At 41.7% G+C, this 12,686-nt stretch overlaps 1 protein-coding gene across 4 annotated transcripts in view; it reads left to right on the top strand.

Moving 5' to 3' along the window:
* RGS12 (regulator of G protein signaling 12) overlaps window positions 1–12,686 on the top strand; it is a 108,478-nt gene that overhangs the window by 69,114 nt on the left and 26,678 nt on the right. For all 4 annotated transcript variants that reach the window (XM_048509049.1, XM_048509051.1, XM_048509052.1 and 1 more), the window contains 8 exons: window positions 1,286–1,378; window positions 3,946–4,089; window positions 4,450–4,629; window positions 5,051–5,189; window positions 6,000–6,076; window positions 8,279–8,479; window positions 8,932–9,005; window positions 11,369–11,495. In XM_048509049.1, coding sequence (XP_048365006.1) covers window positions 1,286–1,378; window positions 3,946–4,089; window positions 4,450–4,629; window positions 5,051–5,189; window positions 6,000–6,076; window positions 8,279–8,479; window positions 8,932–9,005; window positions 11,369–11,495 — 1,035 coding nt within the window. The remainder of the gene's footprint in view (window positions 1–1,285; window positions 1,379–3,945; window positions 4,090–4,449; window positions 4,630–5,050; window positions 5,190–5,999; window positions 6,077–8,278; window positions 8,480–8,931; window positions 9,006–11,368; window positions 11,496–12,686) is intronic.

Below are 12,686 nucleotides of genomic sequence, written 5' to 3'. Positions count from 1 at the left end.
CAGCTTCTGTTTCATGCCCTCATTAATTACTTCCTTCTTCCCCTCAGCCAGAGGTTGCTTATTCTTTCATTCATTCCTCCCTCCCTTTTTTTGTAATTCTAATTTAATAACGCACAATTTTGGTTCTGAAAAGGAAGGAAGTTGTGATTGGAAAAGCAAGAGTAGTAATTGAAATCCCCCCTCCCCAAATTAAGGATCCATTCAGGAATTGTGATGGCAATTTAATGAATTAAATCCAGTTGTTAAATTCAGGGGGGAGGGGGAGACAAAGGCAGCAGATAAGAAGGAAGATGCCACCTGATCTGTCTGCACCCCATACTTGAACTTTTCCCTTTCCAAATTAATCTGGGGCTATGGGGAGGAAGGTGTCAGGAAGGGGCCCTTGGCTCATCCCCCCCTCCCCCTTTCAGCCTTTCAGGAAACGAAAGCTAAAATGCAGCCACGGCTCTCCAAGGTGTGGCCAAGCCCTGTCTTTTGTAATGTTAACTCTGTATTTGAATGTTGGTATTCTTCCCTTTGTTATCTTACTGTAACTCTTGGGCCTGGCTCTTGGGCCTGGCTAGGGGGGCGGGCCAAGGGCAGCAGGGATTTAAGGATTGGTTCTTTCTATATTCCCCAGAATTCGTCTATCGCTCGCATGCATCAGTCCTCAATAAAGTCTTACGTTTTTTAAAGAAAAACTACAGGTTGTTTTATTCTGGGACTGCGGTCTCACAGAAGGCAGGAGAGAGAAGCAGTTAGTTGGTGAATGGACATACAGGAGAACCGGCATGCCTTGGACAGATTGAGTCAGGAAGATTCTGGGCTTCACTCTTAAACATGCTTCTTTGGAGGACATCAATAGAATCAAACAGGATTTACTTCCGAGTCAGTACTTGGGATGGTGCCCATGGAAATACCCACTGTGGAACTGGCGTGGGGAGTGTGGCACTATTTCAGAGGTAGTTTGAATATTATTTCCAGCTGATGGGGAAGAGGGGGTACTTATTGACACCTGGACAGAGGACACAGGGTAGTGGAGGCCAGTGTGGCAGGGGTGGGCAGTGAGCCCTGGTTTTAAAAGTAATGGGGAAATTAGTTGGGGGTTTTCATTGAAATTTCTTATTTTTCGATATTTCAGTAATACTTATAGACTGTGGTTTTGTTAGTTTGAACTATGGAAGACTCCATGAAAGAGCAAGACTCTCTGGAGCATTATGGTTACTTTTTAATTGCTTTTTGGTTATTCTGGGATGGCTGTTAACAGCTTATCTTTCTCTAATATTTGTTTTCTTATTCTGTCTAGGAATTTTTACGCAAGGAGTTCAGTGAAGAAAATATTTTATTTTGGCAGGCCTGTGAATATTTTAACCATGTACCCGCTCATGACAAAAAGGAGGTATGCCTCCATCCTTCCAACTGCTTACGTTTTCTATAAAGCTATAACATTTCTGTCTAAAATGTGCCTTCAGTTTCATGTTTTTTTTCCATGGCTCAGGATTCTGTTTCGCTTGAGCTAAGCCTCCCTGCCTTCTCAGCTCTGGGTTTCTGTCCTGTAAAAGTGTGAGGATATACATGAGATTTTCCTCTTCAGCTGAGGATGAACAAAGCCTTCGACAATACAATATCCCTCTTATTCCCCCCTTCCCCACATACAGAAGGAGCCACCCCTGGGTGCTGAGCAGCTCCTGACCAGGATGTTTTGTCAATAAGCTGTGGCTCAGTTGCCTGTTCTGGTTGCTAACCACATATTACATGCAAACAAAACTTGATGGTCACTCCTTCTAAGGAAAAGCAGATGGGGGGAGCTGTAATTTGGATTAAAGAAATGGTACTTAAACCTTACTGTTCTGCTGCAGCTTGTTGTGCTGGCATGCTCCCCCCCCCCCCATTCCAGATGCATTATTGTCTTCACAAACATTCATTTGGAACCCCATGTGGGTGGGGAAGTGAGTTGGAAGGGGGGAATTTGAGGGAAGGGTAAACCTGTCTTCCCACAACTTCAAATTAAACTTCCAGCTTTTCCTTAGGGAAAAAAGCCTTTAGCATTTGGTGATGTTCATGACATTGTAATGGTAATGATTAATTTATACTCTAGCTTGAATTCCTCCCTGCTTCCCCCCACCCAGTGTATTCTGAATGGATCTGTGCAAGTGTAGGTAGGAAACAAGAGCATGTGAGACAAAATGCTGGAAATGGGTCCAAAGAACATACCACCGTGTTGTGCGGGGAAAGCCAAAGTCTTGTGTAATTAAGCAGCACATTTTGCACCCACTTAAAGATATTCAACTTCATTTGTTGTAATTGTGTTTAATTTTATCCACTAATTCATGATCTGTGGCTGTAGATACTCCATACATTTCTAGTACTCTGTTAAAATCATCAAATCATCAAAGTCTGGTGATGACATCTTGTGACTGTGATTTCCACAAGTAAATTGTTTGTTTTGTGCAGAGGTACATTTTCTTGTGTCTTATGGGAAAGGTTCACATTCTCTGTGCTGTGCATAATTCCTGCCTCCCCTTACTTGAGTTCCCCCAATCTCCAGTCTATTTGACTTTTCCTCTCAGAAAGGTACTCTGATCCTTTGATCATCATAGTTGCCCCTTTTGCATCTTTTCCAGTTGATCAGAAGTGGATGCAGAATTTTAAATATGACCACACTACAATTATATATTATAGGCCATTTTGTTCTTAATAGTTCCTTGAAACTTTTCCTACATGATCCGGCCTCTTTCTCTGTACTGCTGCTCATTGAGTCTCTTTCTATGGGAACTGTTCTTCTCCCATATTCTCACAGATGGGTCTTCCTGACTAGACCCAATCAATATAGTTCACTGTAAATGTAAAGTTAGCCCCTTTTGTCCCATTGTGTCACCTGATACAGATTTATTTGATACTGATTTATTTTAAATCTAATTTACTGTATAGCTGCCTGTTCACCCAATCTGGAGAAATTCTCTTGCTGATTTTAGTAATCTGCTTGGGTGTTCACCCTGCTAAAGATAGTCGGGTTAGTCTTCTAGCCTGACCAGTTCATTGTTCATTCCTGACTCCAGATAATTTATAAACTTCTGTAGCACAGGTCCTTGTACAGATGCCTGTCGAACCTTGCTGCTTACTTCTTTCCATTGTGAGAACTGTCCATTTGTTTCTATTAACTGCCTCCTGTAGCGTAACTGAATCTTTGGTGACGGACTGTGTCTAAATCTGTATCTACTAGGTCACCCCATGCTTGTTAAACTCTAAAAAAACTCCCAAAGGTTAGGTGAGGCAGACATACCCTTTGCAGAGACCATGCTGATTCATCTTGGTTAGAGCTTATCATCAACTTTCGTTTTGTGATGCCCACGTTCTTCTTTGTCTGCCTGAATTCTATTTTTATCACTCTAAGAATTTTGATTAGGTAGGGGACAGCATATCCTTAGAACTGCTATTTAGGCCTAGTATTTAGTGGAGGAGTCTTTTCTTTCTGTTTTATTAGATATGTGCTCTCTTTGACATAAAGAGCAACAATATTATCCCTTACACCCTGACCTTTCTGTAGTGTTTGTTTCCAGAAATAACAGTATTCCACTGGTTTTCTGCATTCAACCAGGTTTTTGAGAAGCCCATTACATCTATGTCCTCATGTAACAGGAAGAGCTTCACCCTCCCCATCTTGGTATGGAGGCTTTTAGCATTAAGATTTATCCATAGTTTCTGCCTATTCTGTGCAGTCAGTTATTCCTTAGGTATAAATAGAGTTTCAGGGCAGACTCCTAAGTCCCAGTAACTGGAATCTCCAAAGGTTGGGCTTTCATAGCATGGAAGTTCTCCTTGTGTGTTTTAGGGGTGCCTTTCAGGATTGCTGTCAGCATTGGATAGTCAGTTGCTTGCTAGCAAGGCAAGGACTCCTCTGCAGTATTGCAGTGTTTGCTTGTTTCCAAGGGAATAATGCTAACAGACCTTGTGCTTAATTTGTAGCTTTCTTTCAGAGCTCGGGAGATCTTTAACAAATTTTTATGTAGCAAAGCTACAACTCCGGTGAATATTGATAGCCAGGCCCAGCTGGCTGATGATGTTCTCAATGCGCCACACCCTGATATGTTCAAGGATCAACAGCTTCAGGTAATTTTTGAAATGTTATTTCTGTAACAGCAAATCCAAAATATTTTGGTCCTGTGATCCCATGGGTTAACTTTCTGAATCTCCTGGTGGTTCAGGGGAAGCAGGAAAGATCCACATTCATTTAATGGATCACATAACACAGTCTTATGTATTGTAACTTCAGCCTTCAAGTTTGGCTTCAGCATTCCAGATAAATCTATTTTGATCATATTACAATTTTGTTTACAGTTGTTCAATACTATTTTGCAGTATAACTCTGCTTTTCTTGCTAAGCAAATAACTGCCTCAAATCTAAACCTCAGGGGGATTGGAAACTGATGCTTGGAAACTGAAGCTTTAAAACTTGTGTTTGCTTCTCAGATTTTCAACTTGATGAAGTTTGACAGCTATACACGTTTTCTGAAATCGCCACTTTACCAGGAATGTATTTTGGCAGAAGTAGAAGGCCATCCTCTCCCTGATCCACAATATGTTCCCAGCAGTCCTACTTCTAAGCACAGTTTTGGTTCTGAACGGTCCAGTATTTCAACACCCAAAAAGGTTTATCGCTATTTACAACCTATGTAGATAAAATGGAACATATCTCTGTTAATTGATTGCCTGAATATGTGCACTTTGTTTATATTTTTTGATGCTGATACAGTATTTAATTGCAAAGATTGAGTTACACAGTGGTGAAAAATATAAACCATTAGGGGGAGAATGATTGAAGTTGTTACCTTATATTGGCAGTCAGTCATCCCTACTTGGCTGCAGAAAGATTGTTGCCTATATTTGTGCTCTTTCTCATTTTCCATTACTTTTCTTGAAAACGGATACCACAGGAGTGACTGATCAAAATGCAGGTTAATTAATGGGATTGTTTGGCCAGACCAGAAAGTTTAGGAGCTGCAGTTCTGTGGAAATGAACATGAGGTTTCCATCCAATTTTTTTCTTTTTTAAATTATATTTTCATGGTAGTTAAGTGGAAAATTCAAGTCAGGGCGATCCTTAAATGAAGAATCTGGAGAAGACGACTCTGAGAGAAGGAGAAAAGGGACCTTTTTCTCATGGTCTAGAAGCAAGAGTATGGGGCGATCACAGAAGAAAAAAGAGAATGGTGATTATCCAAAGTTGTAAAACCCAAACAGGATGTTTAATATCTCTGTTCCAGCCATCATAGTAATGGGGGTGGGGGAGTGATTTGCTGATTTTTAAAACATCATTCAGAAGATTCTTACATGCTTTGAGAGGTCAGTGAGAATCTCGTTCAAAAAAAGCCACCGAGGAATCCAGGGGGATTCATGGAGCAGAGGGAATTCTAACCCCCCCCGAAACCCCCTCCCATCACTGCCTCCTCATTCACTTCCCAGCACTCCCCACTGCTGCTTCCTTCCTCCCTCTCTAGCCCCCAATGGATGGTTTGTTATCCCCACTCCAGCTGCATCTTCCATTTTTAGAGAAATGTGCCATTGTGTTGAGGTTACTGGGCAACCCTATAATTCCAACTGATTTTATGATACCTGGGACAGCATTTTTTGAAAGTCTGCACAGACATTTGTTTTTGGAGGGTTAAAAAAACCCTCCCCCACAATACCCCCCTCCCCCCTACACACACGCATTGAGGAATATCTTCTATAGAAGTACCTCCTTTTTGTCCCTAGAATTATTGTGAGGATTTTTAGGATCAGTAGCATGGTAAGGTTCAGAATTAGATTCATAATTCTGGAAAGTTTTTTCTATTTGAAGTACGTTTACTTGGCTGCAGTCGACAGAGTACTGAATATCTCAGGGCTTAAAGCAGATGAGTATCCTTTATAGTGAACAGTGTGCATTTAGTTTGAGTTAAAATGTCTTAATGGGATTCTGTCTGTTACGTTCCTATGATATTAAGGTAATTGTCACTCTTTATGGCATGATTTTCCCACAGATTCTGTACATGCCAATGGGTTGTCCTATAGACATGAATCTCAAGACTCTTTGTCATCAGCTGCAAGTCTTGAATTGGTAAGGCCTTGGATTTTTAAATCAGAATGATTATAAGAATTGCAGAGTAACATAAGATGTACTCCCTATACTTCAATCTCAAGGTCAAACTATGTATTGTGTCTGTAGCTTCCACATTCAAAAGCTTCCCAGTGGAGGAGTGAATAAGGTCCATCATTCTTGAGAGAGATTTAACCCTTGCCCCTACCCTTCCCCCTTTTCACCTGTGAGATGGACAAAACATATTTTCCACCACTCAATCACTCCATACTGTGCCATGGAGAGAAGCACATCTTACCTCTGAAGATGGCAGCTATAGGTGCGGGCAAGACATTAGGGGCAAAAACGACCACACCCCAGTCGTACAGCCTAGAAAACCTACAACAGCCTGTTAATTCCAGCCATGGAAGCTATCGAGAAGACATTGAAGTGCTACAAGTTTACAGCTCATTTTGGGGGGCACTCAAGGCAGATGTGTAATTTTTTCTTTTGCTGGTTTTTATGAAAGATTTACATTGTCTTGCTATCACTTATTAGGTGAAAATCTGTTGTAATGAGATTTCATAATTCCCACTGAAATTGTTCACTGAACTAAAGTCAGCTTCCAGAGAAGGTGGGAAGGCTGAATCTGCAATCCTTAGCAGAGTTACTCCAGAGGGCAGTACTCTCTCCTCCCGCCCCCTCCAATATCTCTGCATAGGGTTGGCCTGCATCTTGGGTTTTGTAGTCTGATCCTTCTTGCTGAGTTCTCTCCTTAGAGATGCTCATTCTTTGCTTCTCCTCCTCAGCCATTGAGGGTGCAACCTAAATACAGAGAAATTTAATAAGAGTTTGGTACATGCCAAAAGTGGAGACATGGAATGTGTATTTGAAGAAATGATTGTAACAATTATACCAATTTAGAAAGAAGTCAGAGGGCGAATCCCCACAGAAAATTAAATACAGGCCCTTTCCACACACGTGCGGAAACAAACCTCCACCAGCATAAATTATGCCGGTGGAGGCTTGGGGACTGAGGGCAGTGTGGGCGTGTCCCTCCAGCCCTCCAGAGCGACGCTGTCAGAAGGGGTGAGTGGAGGGGATGGGGAAAACAGCGTCTTCCCGCTGGTGCGGTTTGCACCGCGCCGGCGGGAAGACGCTGCTTTGCAAAAACCTCGCTCCTTGAGCGGGGTTTGAAAGCAGCGCCTTTGCACTGCTTGGGGGATGCGAGGACGGTACTGCTGCAATGCAGCAGTGCTGGCTGTGCAAACTCCTCCCCCGGGACGCAGTTTTTAGCTTCCCTGGGGCACTGTTATCATTCGTGCGGAAACAGCCACAGATACAACCAGGTTTCAAAAGAAACAGAACCTTTTCATCCAGGTTTGATCGAGGTTTCTCCCTCCACACAGCAGCGTGTGTCTAGTGAAGACCTGGACGTCTATCACAGATTCAAAACAATGTTACACAAAGAGCAAGGGAAAGTATAGCAGAATGGGGCCTGCTTATAAATGAGCATAAAATGTCCAACTGCACCATATCTGGATGTTGCTGACATGGTGCAGAAGATATGTTGTCTTATACTGTAATTTTAAGCACTGCACCCTTCTAAGTGGTATAACTCTGCTTAGATTTGCACTACTAACTCTTGTTTCAAACTATAGTTTTTTTTTAGAGTGGTCAGCTAGGAGTCCTGGGGCAAATCTCACGAGTATAATGGATGTCCTTGACTGTAATTACCAAACAAAGCAAACCTGCTTCCTCACTGATCTTTTCTGGTGTACCAACCAGGCAGTTAAAATGACTGACTAGATCTCTTCATCTCTGTAGGAAACTCTTCCTTCCTTCCCCTACATATAAACAACTCTGGAAATGAACACAACACAAATTTACCTTGATCTTCTCCTCTTATTTCTTTTTCATTTTCTGTGATTAAATTCATAGCAAAGCCCAAGGAACTCCAGACTTTTTTCTGTCTCCTATGAGATCTGATTTTTAACAGGAAAATGAGGGTACACTGTAATCCTGGGTTGCAAAATGCTATTTATCCATCTGTATTTATCCTTCCTTAGATAGTTTCTGTAGAAATATCATATTTAATCTGCTTCCCCATTCTTAATAAACTCTTTAAGGAAAATTCAGCATTATTTCTTTACAGAAAAGAATAAAACGCCACCTTGTATTGTCGTGTGCCTCTTTTTTGTTGCTGTTCATATTTACATAAATATTAACCTTCTTTTTTGAAAGTTTGACACTTGCAGGGCATCAATACCAACAACTGAGAAGGAGAAGTCCTCCAAGTGTTGCCATATCAATCTTCCAGATGGTTCCTCCTATACTATGCCAGTTAAAGCGGGATTCTCAATCAAAGAGATATTATCGGGGTACTGTGAGAAACAGGGCATTAACATAGCAGGAGTAGATCTGTTCTTAATTGGTGGAGATAAGGTACTTGTCCTTTTGTTATCCTTATTAAATCCCAAATTGTTTTATTATTCCCTTCATGATTTTTTCCTTCCTGTTCCTGCAGGTGCAATTAGCAAGTAATCTTATGTATTTTTCACACTCTTCTCTGTAATGGTTGTCATTTCTTTTGTTTAGAGGTTGCTTATGTCATTCCCTGTTTTAAAGAACTCAGCTTGAATGTCTATAGATCATGCAGCTGAGACAGAATTGGAGTAGCTCAGCATCTTGTCAAATGGGGCCCTTCTGGGTCTTTTCAAAATAGTAACAGATCATATAACTAGCTGTATATTAACATGCACAGTGTGTAAAAACAGTGTCTGTTCTTGCTTTATTTAAAATTCTTAATTAATTCTGCGCAGCGAAGGGTTTTCTGCTGATATATTATTAACTGCAATTCCACATTAACATGTTCTTTTGCTCCTTCTGTGTTCCAGCCTCTTGTGTTGAACCAGGACAGCATCATTTTAGATTCTCGAGTTCTTCGTTTAGAAAAACGTACTTTGTTTCGGTAAGACTTCCCTTCTCCCAGTCAATGTCTGGTGGTTTTTCAAACCTAAGTCAGTTCATTGTGAAGTGTTAGTTAAAATCTGGACTGGAGTCCGGCCACAGGCAGTCGCCCCCCCCCCCCTCCCCCAAAAACACATTCTTTGAGAATGTGAAAGTTCAGATGCAGTCCTGCAAAGAGGTCTCCATTCACTTTGGTGCTAAGAACATCAGGCAGTCCTCTGTCAAGCAGAGTTCTTGCATTGCTTTGTTTTTGCTGCCTTGTTTGTTGCTTCTTGCGGTTTGTTCTTCTTGTCCTCCTGGGAGTTTCCCATCAATCTCTGTTCTTACTCTTGTTCTTATCTCTGTCCTCCCCTTGAAGTACAGTTCTGCCTCTGTCTTCCTGCATTTCCAAACAGCGTGTTCTTTCTATATGTTCTGAGTTCTGAGCTTCAGAGTTCCAACTGATGATCACTTTTTGTGCTGTTTTGGACATATCATTTTGGCCAATGGAGAACTCTCTATTGTCTTGATTCACAATGGCTCTGATTTGCTAATAATTGTGAGACCTAGTAGATTATATGCTGGAAAGTCAGAATGGATGAACATTGCCTGCCTTGGCATAGCAACCCTGAACTTCCATGATGGTTTACCTCCATCCAAGCACTAACTAGGGTTTAGCTTAGCTTAGTGCCCAAGACCTGACAAAATGGAGCTAGATTGGCCCATCCAGGTATAATATAATCCAGTGCATAATATAATCTCAGTGTGCAAATGGTAACTTTTTACTTGGGTTGAAACATTCAACTAGTATCTGACCCTGGTTACAAATTTCAGGCAGGGAAATCTTTGGAAGCTGAATCCTCACACAGCTGAAACAATGATAGTGTGACCCAAAAGGGGATGAATATTTGCATCACTGATAAAATATAGACACCCCTATTTTTGCTGGTATGCAAAAGTGTGCCACTTGGATCACCACTCAGTGTTCTAAGTGGCAAAGGAGAGGATTGCTTCTTGTATGTGGATCATCTTTGCCCTAGGGCAGTTCATCAAAGGTTGAGAGAGGCAGTCTCCATGGAAACCTCTGGGCAGTGGCTTTCAGTGGCCAGGAATAAAGGGAGAGGTTGGTTTTTAGGCTTCTACTGGCAGTTAATTGTGTACTGTTTTATTGTGATGGGGGGCTAGCTTTAAAAATATTGATACACTTTAGGTATTCCTGCTTGAACCCTCGGGTGGGTGGTGCAAAATGCCAGGAAACAAACATTCTGTGCTTCAGATAATTTTGAGATTTTGTAAAGCTAATATTTTTGTCATTGAAATGGTTGCTCTGCATTATGTTTGGGAGTGGAACCCTATTGGCCATCAGATGGAAAATAAGAGGAACACACTCCGAAGGGTTTGCTCCAAAGGTTCTGTTCTACCAGTGTAATTGACTCTTTTGCCAGCGGATCAGAACTTTCCCACTCAGGAATAGTGCAAAATGCAAAGTAATATGGGAAAATTTGCAAACGTTGTCCACCCTGCTGGCATAAAATGATCCTTGGATCTAATCCACTGTTTTCAAAGAGGATAATACTTCAAGAACTACATACTCGGGCCAGGGTTCTCAGGGTGTACCTGGGGGCACCAGGCAGCCCTTCAGTTCTTCTACAGGAATCACCAAACTTTTCAGAAAGTAGGCAGGGCCGAAGGAAGCCATAAACCATAGTAAGCTGGAGCTGGTTATTGGCTGCGTCATTCAATTGAAAAGGTTTTCCACTGCAATAGTAGCCACAGTGACTACAGGAACAGGAGGAATGGTAAGCCGCTGTGCTTCGCTTAGTTAGCGGATATGCCCACTTCCCCTTCAGGCTTTCCTTTTATTCCTCCTTTTCATTTCCCTCCCTCATGTTGTCTTCATTTCCTTTTACAACCATGTTGTGATTCTGGTGCGAAGTAAGGAGTGCAGCTTTGCATTTTTGTCTCCACCTTCTGCAGCAACTGTTTGAAGTTTGGCCCCACCCCTTCTGCAGCAGCCACTGCTGACCACCCCCTCTCAAAATTCCAAATGTGCCTGCAAGTTCAGAAAAGTTGCAGACCCCTGTTTTAGGGTTCTGGGTTTCCTCATTTTGGGTTTCCTCTCCTTCCTGGAAGCTACTGTGAACACATATAGTTTAGGCGTATTCACACCTGTTTCAAAGGATAAGACCATAATTGCTGTAGTCCCTCCAAAACATGTAATGTATATAGACCTGAGAAGTTTTTTGGGTTTATTTACTAGTGATACATAGAATAAAATCCAGCTGTCACATTTCTTATTCATTTGGATTCTCAAGAGGATTGTAGCATATTATGAATTGTTTTAATAGCAATCACTTATTGCAGGTGTGTTTTTATGTATTCTAGACTGGATCTTGTTCCTATCAACAGATCTGTTGGCTTAAAGGCTAAACCCACCAAACCGGTAACAGAAGTCCTCCGGCCAGTAGTTGCCAAATATGGTTTAAATCTTAATCATCTTGTGGCAAGGCTAGTAAGTAACTTGTTAAAGTAAATTAAATTTTGTAGTTTTGGTTATTTGCAGAAGAATTTTCAGATGTTTGTACTATCTTTGTGCAGAAATCACCATGTGGTTGAGGTACAGTTAACTGGAAGTCCTATATATACCTGTTTGTTCAGTTTTTTTGTTTGATATATTTGGCCCCAATTAACATACCAGAATTCTGATCTACTTTGTTTTAAGCTCTCTTATTTTGCTGATCTTTCTTTCAAGGCTGTGCATACACGTATGTATTGATGTGTGAAAGGTAGGGGGGAAATGCAGATCAAAAAAAGCGTGTATGTGTGTGCACATGTAGTACATTTGCATGCATGTAGACATATTTGTTCATGTGTATATACTTGAAGATACAGAATCCATGCCAGCCAGCCTGGCCATGACTGCCAAAAGCCAGAGCAAATTAAAAAGACTTACAGTACTTTTGAACAATTCTCAAGCTTGGCATTTTGGTAAGTCTCCTAAGGATGAAAGTTCCGTTGTATTAGATAGCGGCCAAGAATGACTTTCTTTATGCCTTTACCATCTGAATATGGCTTTGTTAGGAGGCTCTCAGTGGGGTATTGCCGGTCCAGCAGAGACTCTGATAATAAAAAGTGACCAGCAAAACCCTTCCCCTGCCCACCGTTCCATTCCACAGCTGCAACTACAGACCCTCAGTAGCTAGCAGAGGAGATAAGGAGCCAAGAAGCAGCAGAATAATACTTTCACATAACAGATTCACACAGACCAGAGTTCCCTTCCCCCAACAACCAGGCTGACCCGACACATGGCCTTTGAGATCGATCAACCTCTAAGTCAAAACTAGGAACGTGTCCTTGCATCACCAAGTTATTTTACCCTGCAGCCTCATGCACACATTCAGAGGAGGGAGAATAGGATGGATCTCGGTAGAATCTCAAACAGTCTGTTGTTATCTGTGGAGTTCAGTATTGCTCCTGGTTCACAGTAGCTTGAGAGCTAACTAAAAGTCAGGCATCATCTGTGTAATGTTGAGATCTGCTTAATAATCATGGCTGGTTGCTTTGCCATCCTGACCATTCACTGCCACTAGATGGAATCATCTTCCAAGATGGACATCCCCGGGGATCCCTTCTTGGTAAATCTAGATACGTTGTTATCAGGGGGATCCTATCTAGTTGATTGAGAGGCATTCCTGCAATCACG

The sequence above is a fragment of the Sphaerodactylus townsendi genome, linkage group LG10 (genome assembly GCF_021028975.2).
Source record: "Sphaerodactylus townsendi isolate TG3544 linkage group LG10, MPM_Stown_v2.3, whole genome shotgun sequence".
NCBI classification, from domain to species: Eukaryota; Metazoa; Chordata; class Lepidosauria; order Squamata; family Sphaerodactylidae; genus Sphaerodactylus; species Sphaerodactylus townsendi.
Note: the sequence above shows the minus strand (reverse complement) of the source record. Positions and strands in the feature narration are given on the sequence as shown.